This window comes from Papaver somniferum, chromosome 9, assembly GCF_003573695.1.
Source record: "Papaver somniferum cultivar HN1 chromosome 9, ASM357369v1, whole genome shotgun sequence".
NCBI lineage: Eukaryota > Viridiplantae > Streptophyta > Magnoliopsida > Ranunculales > Papaveraceae > Papaver > Papaver somniferum.
Window position 1 is genome coordinate 46,643,615 of NC_039366.1, and position 24,069 is coordinate 46,667,683.

The 24,069-nt window shown below is 37.1% G+C and overlaps 1 protein-coding gene across 3 annotated transcripts; it reads right to left on the reverse strand.

Moving 5' to 3' along the window:
* Positions 1-5,696: 5,696 nt before the first annotated feature.
* On the reverse strand, positions 5,697-11,789 carry LOC113309267 (SART-1 family protein DOT2-like). Of its 3 annotated transcripts, none has more exons than XM_026557688.1 (13): positions 11,666-11,789; positions 10,700-11,322; positions 10,015-10,156; positions 9,804-9,858; positions 8,593-8,709; positions 8,406-8,502; positions 8,255-8,321; positions 8,118-8,177; positions 7,409-8,015; positions 6,948-7,312; positions 6,517-6,737; positions 6,200-6,284; positions 5,697-6,101 (listed from the first exon to the last, which is right to left on the reverse strand). In XM_026557688.1, exons 2-13 carry the CDS (start codon positions 11,317-11,319, stop codon positions 6,009-6,011), a joined length of 2,529 nt encoding a protein of 842 aa, XP_026413473.1. In that variant the 5' UTR covers positions 11,320-11,322; positions 11,666-11,789; the 3' UTR covers positions 5,697-6,008. The 3 variants fall into 3 exon arrangements, with proteins under 3 accessions (XP_026413473.1, XP_026413472.1, XP_026413474.1); XM_026557687.1 differs by having other exon boundaries at positions 10,700-11,479; positions 11,666-11,736; XM_026557689.1 differs by lacking the exon at positions 11,666-11,789 and having other exon boundaries at positions 8,593-8,706; positions 10,700-11,634.
* Positions 11,790-24,069: the final 12,280 nt, after the last annotated feature.

Here is a 24,069-nt window from a genome sequence, read left to right on the forward strand (position 1 = left end):
GCATAACAAATTATGCAGTCATTTTCCTATTTCAGCGTTAACAAAAAAGTGTTTGCATAACATTATGTAACCATTTTTCGAAAGCATAACAGGTTATGCAAGCACTTTCGCAGCTGCATAACAGATTATGCAGTTATTTTTAGGTTGCATTACTTGTTATGTTTAAAACATTATGAAACAATTTTTTTATTTTTAGTACTAACAAAACAACGGTTGCATAAGTATGCTATGCGGTCAGGAAAATGACTGCATAATAGGTCATGCACCCATGTTTGTAGCTGTCCAACGAGTTATGCAATCTTTTTTTGGTTGATTTAGAAAAAGTTAATGCAAAATGCATTATGCATCCATTTTCTCAGATGCATAACAGGTTATGCACCAACTTTCTCCGATGCATAACAGATTACGCAACAATTTTTATAGATGCATAACAGATCATGCGGTCAATTTTATATCAGTGCCAACAAAAAATATGACTGTATAATGCGTTATGCAACTTTTTTTTGAATGCAAAACAGGTTATGAAGGCATTTTTGTAGTTGCATAAAAATTATGCAGCCACTACAAAAATATTATCTTGCAAAAATTACTTAATTGCAAAAAATGACAAGTCTTGCAATTACAATATGAAAACTATAAGAAAATATGAAATAAAAAAGACAATCAAAGGCATGAACATCAACCGTTAGAGTGTCACTACCTTCCACCAAGCAACTGTTAGAGTGTCACTACCAGCCACCATTATAGTCTGCAAGAAAAAAAAATTCAATTCTCAATCTGCACTCAACCTTGAATTTAACAATTGCACTAAACTAAAAAATTGCATTTGTTGTATGAGGCAATAACGGAGGTCCCTCAATTTCCTTACAGTCTAACAACATAAACTAGTTGTCGAAAATGTTTTAAGCATGTCTAAACAAATATACAAGCAATGGCATGGAGAAGATACACAGTACCTTGAAGCCTGTCAATTCGCAGCAAATATTGCAATAATAAACAAAAATGAGATAGGAATTTGGACGAAACAATACCACCTTTTCATTTCTGTCTTCCTAAGCACTTTCTGCTACCAAGTCAAATAATTCCAAATTAGACCATCTCACTCCAAAACCCCTATATGTTCAACCAATTCAGGCAACACATAATTCCCAAATCATTCAATTAACAATGTTGCATCAGTCAATTTCAGCATATTTCGGAACCTAACTTTGTTGTTGCACATCATTTCTTGATCGAGACCAACATTTCACAGTAAGAACCAACCACTTAGCCAAGCTACAAATTCCTTATTCAAGTCCTTTGTTCTCATCAGAACCATTTCACTCTCTTTATAACAAACTCAAGCTCACATATAATCTATGAAGTGCGGACTCATAAGAAATGAAACAGTTGTCTTACTTACTATCCAAACTCTCTTCTTTCGCCAACGTTACCTTTTCTGGTTCACATCCATCACCACTCATTTGTTCGCCACAAACTTCAGCACCAGAACCCTGTCCCTATTCACCACTACCAGTTCATTTCATACAACCTCCACCACTAGCAAAGAGCTAGTTAACATCACCCTCAACACTTTCTCCCATCTTCTTCTTCACCAGAACAGTGTCAATAAACAAGAAATTTGACAGTAAAGAGCAGTCACATTCAATAACATATGTTGAAAGTGGGATGGAAAGACCACCGATATGCTCATTGCAATCCATAAAAAAATAATATGCTCATTAGAATCCATCATCTCATGTTTCAAGTGTAACTCCCCATGTACCCTTTAAAAAATTAACCATGATAGAAATTTTATCAAACCTAAAATTTCTTAGCTCCTGTAAGTTTTTGTGTCGATGCTCAAGATTATTTAGGAAACTCCATCTACCGTATGATTTAATAAGCGTGGAAAATAAATACCTTCTTTGGTAAAATCAATTTGTTGCGAGAAAAATAGGTGAGATGATGTCACTTGTCCCATGTTGCTTTCACACTCTCCCTTGATCCAAATACACTTGCATTTGTTGTTGCACCACTAGTTTCTCTAGAGTAGCTCCTCAAACACTACCTCTCCCAAATATTCCTAATATATCCAAGCGATTATTGAGAGTAGACTCTTTCAGCAACCAGAGTTTGACAAGGAAATGCTAATGGGATATGGACGTGGGTTCTGATACATCTATAGTTCAAAATAGCATATCTTAGTCAGGACATTTAACAGCCGAGTGCACAATCACATTCAATTATGGAGTGAGTTCAAAATGAGATGAATAATTCATACATTTAACTGACTTACTCTCCTGTTTTATGAAAATTCTCTAATTTTTATAGATTAAACACATACAATAGACAGAAAACCATATATACTAGTTCAAATAATAACATCAAGTCATTTGTCATGCCAAAAGAGAATCTCTTGACTCATCCAGGATACATGAACAAAAATTCGACCCAATTACTGATAACCATAGATCAAAAATGATAGATCCACATCAAAATTATACCAACATTGAAATTGAAATTAGAATATGGATAATTAAGCACTTACCATGTATCCCAATTATAAATCCAAGACCAGAAAGGAGCGTTGACTCTCTTCTGAACTACTACTGTTGCTCCTGCTACTGATGTGGTTCCCCTCCTCATTTGATGTACATAGTAATTCAGATGATATCGAAATACCGCAAGACTCTTCTTCCCTTTTGCAACTTCAATCTTAATTTCTTCTTTTTTCTCGAATAATATCCAGAAACCCAAAATCCCCAAATTAAACCAGAGATTTTGAGGCAGAAAACCTAGTTTTATTGAGAGGATTATTCAAAGAAAGATTGGGAAAATTTTAACAAAGAGAAAGGTATTTTCGTGGTCTAGAGAAAGATTTGAAAGATCCAAATCTTAAAAACGAAGAATCGGAGTTCATCTGTTTTTTCTTTTCACTTCACTCTATCTGTTTCTTGAAGAAAAGGGTACTTTGGCCTTTAAAAAACTAAGAAACAGAATTTCAGAAATTATGGGTCTCATATAAATTTTTGACGAGGAAATGGGTGCGCCCATGAGGTTTTACGCCCGTGGGTTTCACAGTGTAAAAATGGGTGTGTTTGTAGTTTTCACAAGAAACAACGTAACAAGTGAATGGGCCATGGGGTAATACTGCAGCCCACTTCATCTATTAAACTCTGCAACTTCAATTGATGTCATCTCAAAACTTTTATGTGAAAACTACAGTCACACCCATTTTGTAAATTTTTTCCACTGTAAAACCCACCGTCCCAAAAATTCACGGGCGCACCCATTTTTTTCACAAAATTTCCCTCAAGCCCAAAATTCATGAAATTATGTTTTGGTCTTTGTTTTAATCGAACTACTTTTCAGTTCTTCTTCTTCCTCTCAACTTTAATGAAATACCGAAAGAACAAGGAGAAATCAGTCGAGGATCACACTGACGTCGTTAATTGAGAAGATTTTTCGAGAAAATCCAAAGTGATTTCGAGTTCTCGTGGTATTACAGGGAGAAGGAGATGGGTATAATTCAGATTTGGTGGAGATGGGTATTTGCAAATCTGGAATTGAGAGAGGTGTGATGGGTATTTAAAAGATAGACTAAAATGAATTAAGATCAAGGATCAATTAGCATCTCATATGTGAAGTTTTGGACTGTAATTGACGATTGCATTACTTGGTGTTACGGTTAAGCTTATATCAAGCTTAACAATTTCTCATGCCATTTAATCTTGTGGTGGTGTTATGGAAAGAATCATTTCAGCTGCCCATTCTCATTTCTCACCAAATGAAATTGAGACCTTCTCCCACCATCGGTGACAAGTCTTGTGTCTAGAGAAGAGAATAAGACCTACTTACTAAAAGCAAGGGACTGTGAAGCTATACAATGGAATCTCGATGGTGATTGCAGCATGTCAGTGGGAGTTTGTTGCTTGTTGGTTCGAATGAAGATGTGTTTTTGCTTCCATGGTGATGGCTATATGACCAGCGGGTTCAAAACAATGGAATCTTGATGGATTGTTTGTTCAAGTCAAGTGGGTATGTTGTGTTTGAGACATTGCCGCAATGGAAATCTGGGTGAGATGGAAGCAAGCTATGAAATGGTTCATATGGGTGTTGTATAGCAACATAGTTGCTGGGGTCAGTTGAGTTTCCCTGAAATGAGCTGGAAGTGATCGAATTTAGGAGCTGGTGGTGTTGAATTTGTGTTCTACAACAGCAACCAAGAAGGATTTAGAGTTCGTTTCTTATTGTGAACTGAAATTGGGGATTGTTGTGTAAGAATGAGATGAATTGTGATTAATGGTTTCAAGGAGATGTGGCTGATAGACAACTTAGGAGTGATGAATGAAAGGATTCGAGGATGGAGAATGGTTCAGGTGTTAGCTGACTTAGTTTGGCTTTAATCGATTGCAGTTGGTGCTTGGCCGGGACGGATAGAATATTAGAGTTGTTGTGTTATTAGTGGAGGCGAGACATGACCAACGGATCTGCTAGCTTGGGGTTTGTTCTATCAACTCTTTATCTCAATTGAGAATTATCCGGCAGTAAACAAAGTAGGGTCCTGACATCGGTGATTAGAGTTGGTGCAGTGACTGAGAGAGGTGGTCTGATTTTGGAAATGAAAGGTAGCTCTGGCCAGGTGTGTTGAGGTTACAGGGTCATGGTTGCCGTTCGTTGGTGGTGATGCAGTGTGCAACTGGTGTTGGTTGGATGTATTGTGTGCAGTATTGCGAAAATAGAGGTGTGAATAATGATGCATAACAGGTTATGCATCTAAAATTTGTTGCATAATTTGTTATGCAGTCCCGAAATTAGTTGCATAACACGTGATGCAACTATTATTGTAGATGGATGACAAGTTATGCAGTCTTTTTTTTTTGTTGCATAACTTGTTATGCAGTACAGAGAATGGTTGCATAACACGTTATGCAGCTACTTTTTGCTAGTATTGAAACCAACAAAAAAAAGGGTTGCATAACACGTTATTGACCTATAATAATATTTGCATAACATGTTATGCATTCGAGAAAATGGATGCATAATCTCTTATGCATCCGAAAATATGACTGCATAATGCGTTATGCATCGAGAAAATTGTTGCACAATCTTTTATGCGTCGAGAAAATAGATGCATACTACATTATGCATCAATTTTTTTTATGTACGCACTAAAATCAACCAAAACAATGGCTACATAACTTGTTATAAATGCAAAACTTGTTATGCAGTCGAAAAAATGGTTGCATAATTTGTTATGCGTCTGCATAATGTGTTATGCATCTTTTTTGGAGGCTGCATAATGAATATGCAGTCAGTTTTCGAAAATTTTCCCTAAAACGATGATCACCTCCGATTTTTTCGTGAAAAACAAAAAATTAATATTGTTGTTTGTACTCGTTGCTTAACTCTCTTTAAAAGATTTCCAACGATATAAAATTTGTAAATTTCCAAGGCGCGGATTTTTAAATATGTTATATCCAAGTTGCGTTGCCAATTATACCCCTAATACATAACCCGTCATGCAGATGCATAATCCGTCATGTAAACATTTTTAATAATTTCATATAATTATGGATGTCACGAAAATAATTATGGGCGTCACGGTACCCAAAATTAATCGTGGGCCTGACAATAAGAATATTATTTTTTTGGCCTCCCACTAATTTTCCCAACTTTTATCCTAGCAAAAAAAAAAAGAGTGAAACTAGTGCTTTGGATGAGAATTTGAGAATATCTTGTTAAAAGATGAGTCATGAATTCAATATTCAATATGAAATTAAAAAGAGCAACTTGAATAAGTTGGAAATCCTACACAATATCTTATGTAGTATTCGTAATGTAGTCGACACGCGGAATGATCGGGCCATACATAAAAAAAATATACTTCTTGTGGTAGACTTTTTACTGATGGGGTAATATTTTTCTCGAGTCGCTTTGGGGCAAATAAAATCTCAGGATGTGAGGGACTCCTCAATGTGCAGTCTGAAATTTCTGATCCACCGCACTTTTCTGTGACCATAATATCAGTTCTTAGGCTTCTTTGGAGGACCCATGCTAGTAGAATCATCTTTGTCACTGGTATCAGCCTTGCGCTTGATTCCTAGGAAATGCTCAACCTGGAAGGAAAAGATGTAGTCGATTCATGTGGTACATAGCCCTTTTACTAAACATTAGAATGAACAACCATAAACATAGATGGAGTGAGTTAACTGACCTTGGTGTTGCCAAGCATGGGTGTCAAGCCACCACCAGGAAGGTCTGAGACAGTGGCAAAACCACTACTTGGATCACTAGTTTGCCTAGACAAGAAAGTATTGCTATATTAGTAAAACTCCAATTGACCAAAAGAGAAGAACTCCAGCAAAATCGAAAACCATAGTAATATCTATGACGCCCTTGCAATTTCAGACCGTCTAAGATATTAGAGCAGGCAGCCAATAACAAGTCTTCTACTTATTCAATGGCAATGAGTGGCAACCAACTCCACTCCAACAATCAAACAAAAGAAAAAGGAGGACGTAGCTAAAATACCCTGGCCTGACATGCCCACTTAGTACAAGATACGGGGTCCTCATCCGAGCTTGCGCCTCCCTCATTCGCTCCATTGACTGGGAGGGTGTGTCGGAATTTTTCATCTGCTTCAACTTCATTTCTTCTTGATACTGTTTCTGGCGTTTTTCTTGCTTCATTTTGCCCGGGCCTTTTCCGTGGAACTTATGAGAGATATTCCTGAAAGCTTCTTTTGGAGTCATCTATGAAGGAGTCAGAGAAAATAAAATGAGCTCAGTACATATTTAAATCAGAGAGTAAAGGTCAAATCTTTTTGCCACTTTGTACTTTCCAGGAGACCTAATAATCTTGTACTTTCCAGGAGACCTTATAATCTTAAAAGTAGGCCAAATCATTAGATAAGAAAATGAAAATGCGGAAAAGAATGTGAGAAAATCAGAAGGAACACTTACAATTCTACCAAATTCATCTCTCCTGATGATCTGAATTTCCTTTGACCCATCATTGTCGTATATACCCACCAGCTTACTTCTCTTCTTGTCCATGTTCCTGCCCCCCCATTCCACGGTATCCTTAAGCGTTCCCCTTTCTTTAAGGAGCTGAAGTGTAGCTGATAAACCTTTACCAACAGCAACTTCATGGATGGTCGCATCTGGTACAGTATCCTCTTTCTCCTCGTTAGTCAAGCGCTCATCTTCATTGGCATCATTCATTTCTGTCCAACCACCTGTCTCGACATCTTTTATTTCCTGATCAGAAGACTTGGGGATTTCATCTTCCTCCATGAAAACATCTTCACCTTCGGGTTTATCAGCTTCTGAGGAAACAAAACAAATAAAAGAGAAAATTCAAACAAAAACGATCATGAGTATTCAAACCGAAAAGCCTAACAAAGACAAACAATTAGATTTACCTTCATCAAGCTGAAGACCCCAAACAAACTCCTCTACTTCTGTGAAGACAACCTTGTCATCTTCTGCTTCCTCAGTAGAGGGCATTTGGCTTTCGGCTAACTTGTTGCTCGCAGTAACAGCTGAAGAAACTGCCTGAGCGCCAGATGCAGCATTTCGCTCTTTTAAAGCTAGATTTCTAGCTTTCTCTAATGATTTGTATAGTTCATCATCTTCATCCCCGAAAACAGGGCTTTCATCTTCAACCACAGGAACTATTGAAACTTGCTCAAGACGCAATGCTTCAGATGCCTCTGCTGCCTTCGCAATCGCAGATTGGTATGCATCACTCCTTTTCTGTGCCTCAGATTTCACTTGTTCTTCCTTAGCAGACTGCATCTTCCCGTCTTTTCTGGAACCACGATCGCCAATACCCAACCCAACAGAGATAGCTTCTGCTTCAAGGGCATCCAAATCCAACCTCTCTTTCTTCCGCATAGATTTTTTCTTCTTGGGCTTTTTAAATTGAAGCATCTCTTCTTGGGTATAGTAGTCCGAAGAAATTTTACCTGAAGATGTTAGATCTTCAAAACGACTGCTTGTGGAGACACCATGTAATCTTTTACGAAGCTGTCGAAGGAACAGATGAAGAAAAACAAAGAATATTATCAGCTGCAGACATTCTAGCTTGCCATACTGAATAGAATAGAACCATAAAGTGATGAAAACTACCTCCTCTAGCTTTTTCTCTGCTTCACCAGTAAAACGGCCGCTTGCATCCAATGTTACCACCTGCGAAGTAAAACAGTAAGAACCAGCAACAGCTATTGGTGATAAACAAAACAAAAGCTAAGAAGAGAGAAAATAACCTCATCATCAACTGGATCATCATACTGGGGAAGCATTTTCTTTTGAGACATGTCATCAACATCAAACCTAAATAGAAATTTGGCAACAAACAAATTAGTGATTTGAAGTTTATTTGCACCAGAACAACGCAAACAATATCACAGATCTTACTTGTCATCATATGCTCCAGTCTTTTTCTTAGCAGCCTTGTATGCGTCATCTCTTAGTTTCTGCTCTCCAATCTCCACATTTTCAAGCATGTCAACCTCTTCAAAAAATGAGTTCCTAGCTTTAGAATTTCCAAAGAAAATACACCAAATGCACCCAAAACAGTATGGTAACAGCTAAGAGAAACTACCTTCATTAAGGTCCCCATCAGCAAGTATACTCTGATCCTTCAAAGTCAAAACAACTGCTCCACCTTCAACTACTTTATCAAGTCCGTGAAGAATTTTTACTCCCGCTAGATCCTCTACTAGTAAGTACACAAGAAAATGGCAAGAACAAGTGTTATTAGAAGGACAAGTTTGTAAATTGTAAAAGTATAATTTTAAATTGTAAAACTTGTAAATTGTAAATTTGAAACTGCACTAGTTCTGAATTCATATTAAACTATAATCCAATTAAAAACTTGTAAAAGTAGTATTTATTAGAAGGACAAACTAAGAAATGACTTATCTAGGAGGACAAAATTCAGCTCCAAATGTTTGCCGAAACTTATGTTCTATCACATACAATCATTTAGTTGAGATTGTAAATGCCTTTGCAGAATTGGCCTAATGCAAGATATCTACACATTAGCAGACAGTACCGCAAATAGTTCCTGATCTGCCTTTCCTACCTTTATTTATCCTGTTCTCCCTAATGCTTAGTCAGACAGTAATAGAACTGTTCTGGATTAGTAAAAGTAAAGATCATTGTTTTCTTCTCCATAAGAGAACCGAGAACGTGTTATGCTACAAGTTTTCTGTTTTCCTAGGCTTCACTTAATTGTCCTATACTTAGGTCCAATGTTTTAAAAAGCGAAAGCGTAAAGCGACACGCTTTCTTAGCAAGGCGCAAAGCGATGCTAGAAAGCTTTATCGAAGCGCTGCTTCGCTAAATATCATGATTAATAATACTTGCAAATCTATATGTAAAACTAAGAAGTTCTCAAAAAGCTATACCTTTTTGGTACACTTTTTTTTAGCTTGGGTAGACATGGTCACATGGTCGAAGAATGGGCGTAGATCACAGAGAAAAAAGAAGAAGGGAGAAGAAATATCTAAAAAGAAGTGGCTGTAAGAGAGAATAAAATAGTTATAGTTGTGTTACTTAAATACTATTTTAGGCTATAAAACAGCTAAACAGAGTCAACAGACATCTAGGGAAAAAAATTGGGCTTTAAAGTCCCATAAAAATCTGACAGAGAAAACCTATTAGCAAAGCGTGAGTATCAAGGCGTTTTGGAGGCAAAGCGCTAAAAAACGGGTATTAAAGGGCGAAGCGAAACGTTTTTTAAAACACTGCTTAGGTCACTTATAGGCTTATGTAAAAGAAGTGTTCACGCTAAGGAGTAAGACATTGTACTTGATAGGTGCTGAGCCTGGCCTTCATCTCCACTTTCTACTTCCTCAATGTTATCCTGAACAGAAAAGAAGGAAAGATCAATAAGCAAAGATGTGGTCTTAAAGATTAAGAATTGTAAAAAAACCAGTATAATGTGCAGACATATGAGGTATATCACACTTAAACCAACTTACATGAAAGGGAACGGACAATAAAGCAGAGACAAACTAACCTGCTCCTCAAAAACCTTTTTGAGTTGTAAAGCTTTCTCTTTCTCGGAAACTTTTTTCACCTCGAGCTTGCGGCTTTTAGTAACCCATGACAGAACTTCAGAAACGCTTTCAGATTTCTTCTTCAACCTTTCTTCTTTCATTCTGCAGAAATGAACCTACTTAGAGAAGAGATTCAAATACTTAATATTTGCTGGAATCTACAGACACCAGAAACTTTTTATAATTAAACTTTAACAAACAAACACCTAAAGGTTGGCAAACAAACATTCAAACTACAAGACTGAAAATATATCAGAATCCATTGCTCCTCTTTATGTCAGATAGATGCCCAGATCAAAGATTTCAGATAAAACACCATTGGGAGACATGATTCTTTTCTGGTAACAGAATGCGCAGCTAACTTCTAATACTACTTCGATATAAACTTTACACTTAAGTTTAATGATGTAAGGTCATATCCAGATGTGTTCTAAGATGCTCAGGAGAGTTCTCATTTTTGGCCAAATTATGCATAAGTTAAAATTTGATCAGTACAAGTTCATCCAACTATAATGTTGTAGCCTGTAAATATGGACATGTAGCTTAGCGCAGATAAACTTCGAGAACGTGGAATTAGGCTTCTTATCTGGTCCAAGTTAAAAAAAAAAAAGTATGTAATTGGTCATAGAATATAATTTGACTTACTCTTGCATACGCTCCTTTGGTTGTGAAGTTGATGAGTGTACTCCCGCTGATGCCGTTTCATTCTTTTGTTTCAGCTCCTTATAGCTGTCGTCACTGTCGTCTTGTTCAATTCGCTTCTCATCCTTTCTACCATCCTTACTTCTGTCATGGCCATCTTCACGACTTCTTCCAATGGCTCTATCTTTAGACCTCTCTTTATTATCGCGATCAATCTCTTTCTCTTTATCTCTATCCTTTTCTCTACTACTCTTCTCTTCGTCTGTCTTATTAACGCGTTCTTTCTCCTTCTCCTTCTCCCTCTCTCTGTCTTTATGTTTCTCTCTTTCTCTTTCCTTTGGCCTATCTCGTTCCTTCTCTCTATCCCTGTCCCGTTCTTTCTCCTTTCTATCTCGCCCTCGATCATGATGCTCCTTTTCTATATCTTTATCTTTTGTTCTACTATCCCTATCTCTTTCTCTATCTCTACTACTTTTCTCCTTTTGATCATATTCTTTCTCCTTAACAACCTTATCTCTAATCTTTTCTTTCTCAGGTTCCTCTACATCTTCTCTTCTATCCCTGCTTCCATAATCCTTCTCCTCTCTTCTACTACTACTACTTTTCTTACGTTCCTTGCCCATTATCTACAATTGAATAAAACTCAAATTAAGCAAAATCCAAATTACAGGAAGAAAAACAAATCCCGAGTAAATACCAATGAGATTCAAGGAGATCCTAATACTTCCCTTCATAAATAAAATCATCCTGATTTCAGGTACTAACAGGAAATAACCACCAGAGCTCCAAACATTATTTTCATGCAAAATTAATCAAAAAAATTATCAAAACGATACTCAATAATGTGATACCTACTAAACCCTAAAATCCAATATAATGGAACGAATGATAAACAAAACCTGACATATCGAATCTATCACAGTTCATATGACATGAAATTCTAATAGAGAGATAAACTGAGAGACATACCTGATCAGATTTGTCTTCGTTGTAGTTCTCAGAGGTTTTGTGAGAAAGGGATGGACAAACAAAAGGTTTTTGAATGAATTCTGAGAGTGTCGATTTGGCTTAATAACAAGTGAGGGAAACTTACCTGAATACCCCATATTTTTCATTTATTTGTAAAAATGCCCATAAGGGTATATTTTATGAACTACTCCGTCTCCTATATATATATAAAGCGGAGAAGTGAAATTCTTTTAGGCCTATTCCTATGGGTGTAGCAAATCATAGTGTTTGAGGGAAAAACAACCTGCTGATTTTCTGGTGGTGGAGGAGTAAGTGCTCGATGAAGCAAGTGCTCGAAGTAGCAAACACTTGAACTTTTAAACAAATGTACTGTACTGGAGTACTTTGAGTTCGAGAAACTTATCTGTAGAACCCTGGCCTAAATCAAGACAATGATTGTTCCAGGTTCAATTCGGACACAAGAGGAGGAGAAAGATCGGTCTGTAGGGAGGGAACTAAGAATGTGTGGAGATCAATGGAGATTGATCGATTGATGATGTAATGTGTTGAACTGCTTTGAAGAGGAATTATCTGTGTAGACAAGAGGAATTCTCTGTAAGTGTTTGATAATTGACTGTCGCAGGTTTTCTTACGTTTAGTCTTCTGTTTTTCTCAAATCATAGGTTCAGGAACCTAATTATTGCAGCACATCGATCTCCTGTAAGTGGTGACTGTTAAAAGAAGTGGGAGAATGAGGAAGTGGGAGAACGTGCAAAAACCACTTCCACTTTGCGTGGAAGACTTGGTTGATTGACCATCCACTATTTCATTCACTCCCTAGCTGTCAGCACGACTTACTCACATTTCTCATCGTGGATGTGCCTCACATCACACGTGTTGTAGACCGCCAGACCAAAACCCTAGTGATATCCCCCCCCATGTGACATGAATTGATGTGTCATGTGTAAGTCTGCTTTACAAACGTGTTTTTATGTGTGGTCAATCTTTGACCTAAGCCTATGAGTCTTAATCGATGGACTGAATAATTCATGGTTCAAGGTCATGATAGATGAAGCATGAAGTGCTTGCTGGAACATCAACATGCTCTGTGGACCATGGACGCTGAATTAGGTCACTGATGACCATGACATATCATTATTCTAGCTGAAGCAGTAATGATAGTTAAACTGGATTGATGAACATAGGTTAATAAGATTGTTGGATCTATCATGACCCATTATGTTGGTGCGTCGAGCACTTGGCAGTAAGTCGTATGAAAATAATTATTGTTGAATGATCATATAAGGTTATCCCGATCCATGTGTCATGAGTCAGTCAAATGACAATGAGAGAATATTATATTAAAAAATGGTTGACTGACGAACCAAATGTTGGTTGATGAACCAATAAAATGTTGATAGCTGAATCAACATGAAAATATTGTTTTGCTGAGCGATTGATAGTTGAATCAATAAAATATTGGTAGCCAACCAAATATTAAATTATTAATTAAAATATTGATTGCTGGATCAACATAAAAATTACTGGTGTTTGAACCTGTTCAAATTATGCTAGACATAGCATTAGGTTCGAAACCGTAATTTTGATAAATGGATGATCCACTGAGAATCAACCAATAGATGAGAGAGGGACCGTCTACATGAGGTGTTAGACCGAGCATTATTAAAATAGTGCTTGACTGAGCATTAGGTAATAAAACCTAATTATAGAGAGAGGAGGACCGACCAAAGGGGTGTGGAACCGGCCCTTGGTGGTCGTGAGACCATCTGATGGTGAATGGATGATCTTCCCAGTTGCAGGAAAGAGTTTGAACAAAATATGAATTGTGGATGATTAACTGCAAGCCAAAGGGCCGACCATGACTGGTTATGGTGGCATGCCCGTGTCGCCATGCTGTCCATGGACCAATCATGAGAATTTTGGTATTTTCTGATGGTCCATCGAGCATTATTTGGTCATTTTATGAAGAATATTAGTTAAACTGATACTCTTAATTTTGGTTGAAAGACCAACCATTAAAAATATAATAATATTATTTTAATTTTGGTTGCTTTGTTTTGGTGCCTGGGAGAAGTTGTTATCTGATACACATCGGTGGCTTTGCATTAGATGTCTACACCCCCATGCATGGAGGAAGTCCTATAGTGACACAAGCCATCCTGATGTTACTATTGCAGGACCTTTCAATGGCAGAGATGCTGATTTCTTAATTCATGATGCGGTGAGGCCACAACTACCCATTGAGAGGATTAGTAGAGACTCTCAATCTACAGAAGTGGCTATGGATAACATCCTCACTTTAGGGACTCTCTACCTTATTTTCCAGAGGAAAATTACCACCACAGTTAGTATTCCACCCCCTTGTAGATTACAGTTTTCTAGAACTCTAAAGGGCTTCTTAGACTATGTGATTTCCAACCCTACTAACTTAACGACTTGGCTGCAACTTTTGTTACTTCCTACCTGTACGTTGAATTTGTACATGCCGAAAAATTCCGGGGAAGAGCGTTCAAGCACTCGGAAAAAGTTACAGATAGCTGAGATCAATCAGGCCTTAGCAACATGGAAAGAGCCAAATGGATGCTTGACTGTGGTACAAAAAGTACTTGACCTCTCCAAACCTAACTCCCAGCGTAGGCCATCCACCAACAAAAGTAAGAAGAAGAACACCAACCTTGAGGCCTGCAGGAGGAAAATGAGTTATGGACATTATACGGCTGCAATCTGTATACTGTCATCAAATGGTGTTGCGCCGGATACCCCTGACACATTCTACGAGCTACAGCAAAAACATCCAGCAGCCCAACCGCCATCCATCCCTACTGACAGTATCTCAGCATCGCCTGTATCAATTGACACCAAATCCGTTTTAACAGCGTTGAAGAGTTTCCCTAAAGGAACCTCATGTGGTCGCGATGGGCTGAGAGCGCAACACTTATTGGATGCACTCAGTGGTGCAACAGCTGCTGTATTCGATGAACTTTTGCAATCTTGGCAGGTGTCATTAACATATGACTGGCTGGAAAATATCCTGCAATCCTCGGAGAGTTTATAGCGAGTGCTCCATTAACCCCACTAATCAAACCAGGTGGTGGCCTAAGACCCATTGTTGTGGGCACGATATGGAGGCGCTTGAGCTCTAAATTGGATGTTACAGCAGTGTGCAAGGATATATATTCTTATCTTGGTAATCATCAATTCGGGGTAGGCATTCCATGCGGGGGCGAAGGTATACTACACTCAGCAAACAGGTTGTTGGAATCGAAGGGGCATGACAGCAACATGACAATGCTTCTTGTGGACTTCACAAATGCCTTTAATATGGTTAACATAACTGCATTGATTCGTGAGGTAAGAACCAGGTGCCCAAGTATAGCTAGTTGGGTCAAATTTTGTTATGCAAAACCGGCCAGATTATACTACCGTGACTCAATTCTGTCTTCCGCACTTGATGTTCAACAAGGCGATCCATTAGGGACTCTCCTTTTTGCACTAACTCTCCATCCCCTCGTGAACAAGATTGTCGTGGAATGCACACTCGATTTTCATGCATGGTACTTAGACGACGGTACTATAGCCGGTAATACCTTAGAAGTAGCGAAAGCTTTGAGAATTATCCATCTAGAAGGCCCTTCCAGAGGTTTGCACTTGAATATCAGCAAAACCGAGATCTTTTGGCCCTCCCATGACCAGAGAATAGAAGCTGCGGACATCTTCCTGCCCAATATCAGTAAACCGGTGGATGGTGTGAAAATACTCGGTGGTCCTGTTAGTTTGAATCAACAGTACTGCAACGGCCTGGTTTTGAACCGTGTTCATAAAACCACATAGCTCATGCAATCTATTCAGAAGTTGTGCGACCCACAGGTTGAGATACTCCTACTTCGAAGCTGTACAGGAGTATCCATGCTCAACTTTACTCTCTGCACGACCAGCCCTCGTTTCTTGGAAACACCTACAGAAGTTTTTGACCAGCAACTGCTCCAATATTTACGCATGTTGAGTGTTGGGGATGGGCTTGGCTTTGGTGTGGTTCAACAACGTATGGCAACCTTACCCATTAAAGATGGGTGTTAGAGCATAGCTCGGTTGAACCCACCAAGCGTTGGTATGTCAAGTTTGGTTGTCATATTTTAGTGAACCAAAACTCATTTAAGAGTCGCTTGATTAAATGTACTAGAGTCAACTTTGTATAGGTTAGATTGAAAGTATTAGGATATGAGACATTACAAGTATTGCGAAGACTCGAAGAAGTGAATAAGTACGGAGCTACAACCACAACATCATCCTTCCACTTGAGGTTAGTGATATTTGACTTGAACTGTTCATTCCCTAACGTATCTTTCAAGTCGTGCATATTGAAAATAAAAACTGCGAAGCATGAACACTCTAGATAGACATAGTATTAGGGAATTCAATACGAGGTTTATTGCTCAACCATTAAACTGTGTAGATAAGACATCAACATAATCGTATGAATGTTATTATGATTATGTATGGGTATGAGGTGAGGTTTCATCCTAGGAAACAATGTTGTTACATGTGTTTTAAGAAAGTAAGTTCATGAACTTTGTTTGTGAACCGAAAAGGAAATCTCCAGGCGTTATTGGGGCTATTCTTCATTGCATATCTTATGAACAGCCAATATGTGTGATTAGTATAACCGCTCATGACTTGTTTGTGTTCTTGGTAAAACTATTCATATGAGGCCTGACTTTTGTATTGGTATGACTTTTATTAGTGAAACAGATCTTAAGTAATCCCCTGTTGGTATGATCGAGTTTGTGCAGTTTGTAAGGCCTAACACTGGGTAAAGGGGAACCGATCCTAATAAGAGGTGCAACACGACACAAAGGGGAATCGATCCTTGTATGGGGTGCAGCGAGGTTTATAGCAGAAAGGGGAACCGATCCTATGGACATGTGCAACACATATGAGTTAGATACCATATATATGTGGGTAACTGATCCTAGTACCTAGTCAACCGAATTTTGGGAAGCTAGTGTGACTATGCACAGTACTCACATGGAGGTAGAACCGAAACTTGTTTTGGTAGAACCGTTAAATCCATGATTTGTGATTGAGAAGTTCTTAATCAATCGCATAGCTCTTGAAAGTCAGATAAACCAATTCTAAACTTGTTTGGAAGTGTGGTAAATCGGTTTCAAGTGAGTAAGTATGAAAGCGGACTTACAAAGAAAGGATGTCGACACACTTTGAACACATGCAGTAATGCGTATATTTTTTATTGTTCAAAGATATTCCTTAACGGCTAAGAAGGAAGTAAATCCCATGATTGAAATTAAATAAGTTAAGAATCTTTTAACTAAGGTTTTTAATTATATATGGAAAATAAGAATTAGTAATGCGCATTTGCTAGTTAAAGATTTTCCAAGGAGATTTTCGATCATTATTTTGGACAGAGCATTCTCAGGAATTATGAAAACCGAATATGGAAATTATTATAGAGTATCTTGAGAATATTTTCGGTTTTGGAAATTCCTTGGTGTCCAAACTTCCTTGTCTATAAATACTTGAAGTTTGCATTTTTAGCAACCTAATCCTTCGTGACAGTAAACTTCCTCTGTTGTACTGTTATTGGTGAAGCCGCCTATTCGGAGAGGAGAGTAACCTAATTAGGCGAAATCTCTTACGACCACTCAGTTTAAAGTCTTCTTTGGGATTGAGAAGCTCTAGCGCGTACCGTTGGTGGGAAACTAGATAATTATGGTTTATCTTTTGTTTTCATATTGATTTGATTGACTAACGGTGGTTGAACTTTGATTGCACCTAGTTCGTTTATGTTTAAGAATCTTCTCTTCTGATATAAGATTCACTCAAACTAGTTCAAGGTTTCGACAGGGATCTTTAGACTGTTGTTAGTACTAAAGACGATCTTGTGATAATACATTATTAACAGACTCCGTTCTGTGCGTGATTGATCACAAGAGATTCAAGTAGTTGTGTGCAGGTGTTTATTGAAGATCTAAGAAGATTTGAAGACAAAGAAGAGATAAAATATTTCTGACTTGGTTATATAAATCTTTGGTGTGCACAATACTTGTTTCGGTAAAAGAGGATCTAAATATATAATCGATCTATCCTTGTGGTATTTTGATATAATAGTTGTGTAGATCGACATCAATACGTTTCCTTGGGATTAAAGGTATTGATTGCAAAATCTTAACGATTACCTTTTGGTAATTGAACATAAGATAGATCTTGGAACCTGGCAAAGGAGTTTATGTTAAGATAAACAAAAGAGCCTTTGTCCAACTCATATCACTTGGTTGAAGAGTTTTGATACCAAACAAATTTGTTGTTCCTTTGCTGTTTGGAATACGAACCAAAGGAATTGGTCCAAGTACGTGACTTGTTTACAGGTCGGAGGCGTGGGAATACAGACGGAACTAGGTGAACTATAGGTTTAGTTGCTTGGTCTCAACTATACAAAGTTGGTTTATTTTGTATAGCGGCTTAATCCTGAGAGTATTCAATTCTGGACAAGGTCCCGGGGTTTTTCTGCATTTTCGGTTTTCCTCGTTAACAAAATCTTGTTGTGTCCTTTACTTTATATTTCTGCATTATAATTGTTTTATTATAATTAAAGTAAATTACACAAATGTTAATTCATATTTACTTGATAAGCAATCCTATTGTGTTTGGTTAAGTCTGAACTTTTGTATCAAGTAAACATACTTCGTTGTTGTATTGTCTCGATCTCGTATCCATTGACAATCACACGAAGTGTGAACCAATTTGTTGTATTGTCTCGACTCAGTCCATAGACAATCACTTTCGGAGAAAGGACTCATAGGAAGGAAAAGTTTTAGCTTGAGGTATATTTGGGTACCCTCGCCTTTTCAATTGATATTAGAGCAGGCAAACATGAAAAGATATAACAATCCGTGTTTGGTGCGATCTATCCTATAAGAATGAACTCGAGTTCTCATGAATCGACTTCAATTAACGTACCACCAAGATTTGATGGGACTAACTACCCGTTGTGGAAATGTGCTATGAAAGCTTTTCTTCAATCCCGAGATTTCAATACTTGGTTATTAATCGAAGACGGATATCAACGACCGATGGATTATTCAGAAACAGAGTTTAAACGCTTAGCGAACTACACTCACGAAGAAAGAGTTTGTGCAAAGCAGAATTCCGATGGTTTGAATGCCATCATACATGCTCTGAGCCATGATCTTCTACATCATGTGTTTGCTTGAAGGACTTCTAAAGAAGCATGGGATATTCTTGAGGTTGTAAGGAGATGTTTCTGAAAAAGAAGCTAGACTTATTTCCCTTTCATTTGAATGGTAACATCTCAAGATGGATGATAACGATACTTTCTAGGAGTTTAACTTTGAACTTTCTGAGATTGTTAATGCATTTTTTTCCTTGGAAAGGTTATACCTGAAAAGGAAATAATATGCAAAATTCTCAGATCGTTACCATCCAGATACGAGTCTAAGAAACATGCAATAATAGAAGGAAACGATCTTTATATACTTTCTCGAAGCTCTCTTGTAGGAAAGTTAAAGATCTTTGATAAAGAAACTCTGTTGAAGAGTCGTTGTCAAGAAGACAAGATATATGTTGAAAAAGAGCTTGACTCAACTCTTGTGCTTTTAGCACAACGAATAAAGGACATCTTATCTATTAATAAACATGTTCCTAATACTCCATTGGTTTGCCATAAAAAGGGTAATGAGGAAGTACAATGCTTCAAGTGCCGTAGATTCGGACATATGGAAAAACATTGTCCCACCAGAAGAACTCAGAAGTGCAACAAGGCGTATGTCTCCACTCTTGGTGATATTCCGGAGGAAGAATCCAATGAAGAAATATCTAATTGCAATGCACTTCTTGCCAACTCTAATGATGATAAATTATGTGAGTCTAATCAACTCTTACAAAAACATGAGTTGGAAATTAAGGAGAATAAAAGGTTAAGCTTGGTTCTTAAAATCTTTTGAAATTCCTTTCGGATAAAACCAGTATGGTGAAATCTGAACAAGAAAAATCAGATGAGAAACCGAAAGAATCAGAAACTAGGTTTTCTGATAATATGATAAGCTCTTCATGTAGAATAAATAATCATACTGAAACTTTCCTTAGAAATAAATTTATCAAGTTTCTTTGCAAAGGGATAAAGATTTTGAAGACTGATAAGTTTATAAGATCTCAAAAGAAAATTGCAACCTCTTGCAATTACAAGAGGAAGAAGGAACAAAAGAAAACACAACCTAGTGTGTTTATATGCCATCCAAAGGATGTCTTCGTTAACTATGGTGAGAATAATTCTAACCTCAACACATGTTGATTTTGTTGAAGAATGTATCCTCACGTGTTGCCCAAGTTTTTAATTGTCAGAAAGCATAAATACGGGCAAGTTGTTCCTTTCTGTTTATTTTGTGAAAAATAATAGATATCTTATATTTATGGTAAAATTAGTTTTGGTTTCCTTAATCCAAAGTATTCCTTGATTTTCTCATATCTTGTACTTCTTCTTTTCCGAAAGAAGACTTTTGAGTTTCACTGGAGAAATCGGAAAAAGAAAAGACACCTCTTGATGATTTGGCACTTTGTGCATCAGTTATGACTGAAACTCATGATGTTTCTCTTCATGATAACTCTCAAGATTCTCTAAGAAAACATATCTCCACTGTTAAAGGTTGTATTATCATGAGCTGATGATAAAGGATTCAAAAGAAGTACTAGCTAACCTTCATTCTCAAATGTTTGAAATGAACAAGTCATCTACTAAAAAGGGAAGTGCTCAGAAGAATTTGAATCCAGTTTTTGAAAGCAATCTTCACGAGATTCGAGAATTAGAAAAATAGACTACAATTTTTTATTTCGTTCACTGATTGTAATAAGTTTATTATGAATAAAAACTATTATGAATAAAGTTATTTGATTTATAATTTTTCTTGTGATAGTTTTTATTTTGATAGCATGTGCTTGAATGCTTTATTTATTGCTATGAAAGTTTATGGGATGTTTGATTTCGGTTTCATTACCTTGATATTCAATCTCATAATATGGTGTGAACCCTTATGGTTTGAGTGACTTTTTGATTTAGCAGGATTAAGTTCTAGCCCATGTTGGTAGGATTTATCGAAGGATCATGAGGGGTTCTGATAGAAACAATATGTGAAAAAGTCACAATATGTTGAATCGGTTTTGGTTTAGCATAAAAGCATATGTGTTTCGCAGGTTTTCAACTTTTGCTTGTAATAGTTAAAAACCGATTTTCAACCTTTCTCTGGTAAAGGTTAGTTGTTGTTATTCTTTTGTTTTGCATAAGGATGACAACATAATGGTATTTCGATATCAATTCTCCCTGGAAGAAGAAGATGCGATCATATTGGAGAAGTTGGATGCGAAATTGAGGTAACAATCTTGTTAGTTAATTGTTTTCCTGTTTAAGAAAAGCCTATTGTTATTACTTATATCTTTTTGCTTTTGCTTAAAAAAATTTCGGTACAATTGATGCTTTTATTCCATTATATGTGTATGGATGTGTGTGTGATTCAATTGGTTCCGGTTAAGAAAAACTATTGTTATCTTATCTTACTTTGTTGTGTGGTATCAATCGTTTAGGCTTACAAAATTTTACGGTGCAATTGCAGTGCTTTAATGTTTATGTTGTTTCAATTGCTTCCGGTTGAGGTGAATAATTATGTAAGGTGATTTGTTTTGGTTTGTATGAATTATTTCTGGCTTGACAAAAGAATATGTTGACGGGATGAGTTGTTTAGTCCAATTCGATTCCGGATAAGATAAACTAAGTTAATTCTGATCTTAGTTAGACTTATCAAAGTGGAGGTTTCGGTTATTCAAGTCTAATTGAATGCCTAAACAAGGAAATGCTATTTAACTAACCTAGTATTTGGCTTGTTTAAAATTTAAAGGTCTAAGTTATATGGATATTTAGAACCTGATGAGAAAAATGGAGTTTATCTTTGTTTTGGTCTTATCGAATGAAGCGGTTGTATTTATACAATCGGTTTAGCAAAGGAACTAATGCGATTAGTTGATTTTTAGTTTGCTAAACTAGTTGGGAAAATTGCTTTGGGAAATTATTTCCATGATAACATATCAAAACATAATTACTTTGTAGTTTCGGTTTTGATATTGGTAATCAAAAATGGTGTGTGGAACCCTCGTGCTTGACTCAACAGGTTACAAGTCTATTTTGAGATTTGTAGGATCCTTTTCGTGTTGTCCTTTATTTTTTCGTTTCTTTGTCATTTTGTGACAAAAAGGGGGAGAAATATATGGAGTAAACAAGTGATGCTGGTGTCAATTTATATTGATTGGTGTCACTAGGGAAGAGGACAATGGTGCTTGAATGTTTATCTAACGAATGAGGAAAAGCACAGACTAAGGGGGAGTAACATATCATATGTGAAAAAGCGGGGGTCTAACAACACCACCCAAAATTTCGTTTAGCAATCTGTATGGACTAAATCCAAAATACTTTGCTAGAGAATCAACTAGACAGTCAGACTCAATCTAGATAAAAATATCTCAAGGAGTTAATATTTCTCTCTTGATTTGATTTTTACTCAAGCTAAAAACAATAATGAGTCTTTATCAAATACAAGGAATACTTGGACGGTACCAAAGACCAATGTCCAAGGATCAATCAATATCAATCAACAACCAAAGGTTGGATTTCCAATTGATGATCACGAACGCATAACTTGTATTATTTCAAATATATAAAATATAATGCGGAAAAGAAATGACACAGACACCAGAAATTTTGTTAACGAGGAAACCGCAAATGCAGAAAAACCCCGGGACCTAGTCCAGGTTGAATACACACTGTATTAAGCCGCTACAGACACTAGCCTACTGCAAACTAACTTCGGAATGGACTATAGTTGAACCCCAATCAGTCTCCCACCGATCCAAGGTACAGTTGTACTCCTACGCCTCTGATCCCAGCAGGATACTGCGCACTTGATTCCCTTAGCTGATCTCACCCACAACCAAGAGTTGTTTTAACCCAAAATCACATACTTGATAATAAACATATCTGTCTCACACTGAAAAGTCTATAAGAAGATAAATATGTCTCCCACAGATAAACCCTAGGTTTTGTTCCGTCTTTAGATATAAAATCAAGGTAACATGAACCAATTGATAATCCGGTCTTATATTCCCGAAGAACAACCTAGATTAATCAATCACCTCTCTACAATCCTTCCTGAGTACACAAGCGGATTGTCGAGGAATCACAAACAGTGAGACGAAGATGTTTGTGACTTCTTTATCTTGCCTATCGGAGAACTCTCACGATCTCAAGTCAATCAATTGATTGTACTCGTACGATAGAATATGCAAGATCAGATCACAAAACTACGATAAAGTAGTATCGGTCTGGCTTCACAATCCCAATGAAGTCTTTAAGTCGTTAACCTGATTTTAGAGAAGAAAATCAAAGGTTAATGGAAATCGACTCTAACAGGAGCACTGGTAGCACACAGTCGTGTGGGGATTAGATTTGCATAATGCTATATGTCTTCTTTATATAGCCTTCAAATCAGGGTTTTACATTAGTTACAAAGCAATTAACCGTTAGATGAAAACCTGATTTAGATTCAAGCTAATATTTCTCAACCGTTAGATCGAAAACTTAGCTTGTCACACACACTTGGGTAGACGTTTACTGGGTTCGTGAAAACCATGCCCAAACGTGTACGTGTATGTTGGTTCAACATAGTAACCCAAAAGGTTAACCATATGAGCATTTCATATTAACCTTGTTCTTCTTCACCATAACTAGTTCAATTGACTCAAATGAACTAGTTAAAGAGTTGTTCAATTGCTATGAGATCTTATGTAACTACACAAGACACAATTGAAACAAAGATGATTTCGATTCGATTGAATCGGCTCATAAACATTATAGCCACGGTTTGCATAAAGCATTCCTTAGTAATTTAATGTTTCATGTTCAGAGCACATCTTTATAACCTCTTAAGTTCACAAATAAGTTCGCGGACTTAATCGGTTGAGTTTTCCAAACTCAGCAGAAATTCTCGGGATGAGAACTTCCGCCAGTTCGCAGACTGGGTTCGCGGACTGAGTTTGCGGACTTAGCACACAAACGAGTTTTGGAAAATCCCAGCAGAAATTCTCGGTCGAGAACTTCCGACAGTTCGCGGACTGAGTCTGCGAACTAGGTTCGCGGACTTGGCAAGCCAATTCCACAATCCTCCCGATATCTCTTGATCAAAAAAGTTCAAAAACTTCGGTTCAAGGAATACATGGTTATGTAATCTAAACTCTCATTTCAATCATTGAGACATTATCATAGGACGCTATGTAGCCGTTATTCACAGACCGATTCACGTCAGAGCAATTCTCAAAGTGATTGAAACTTT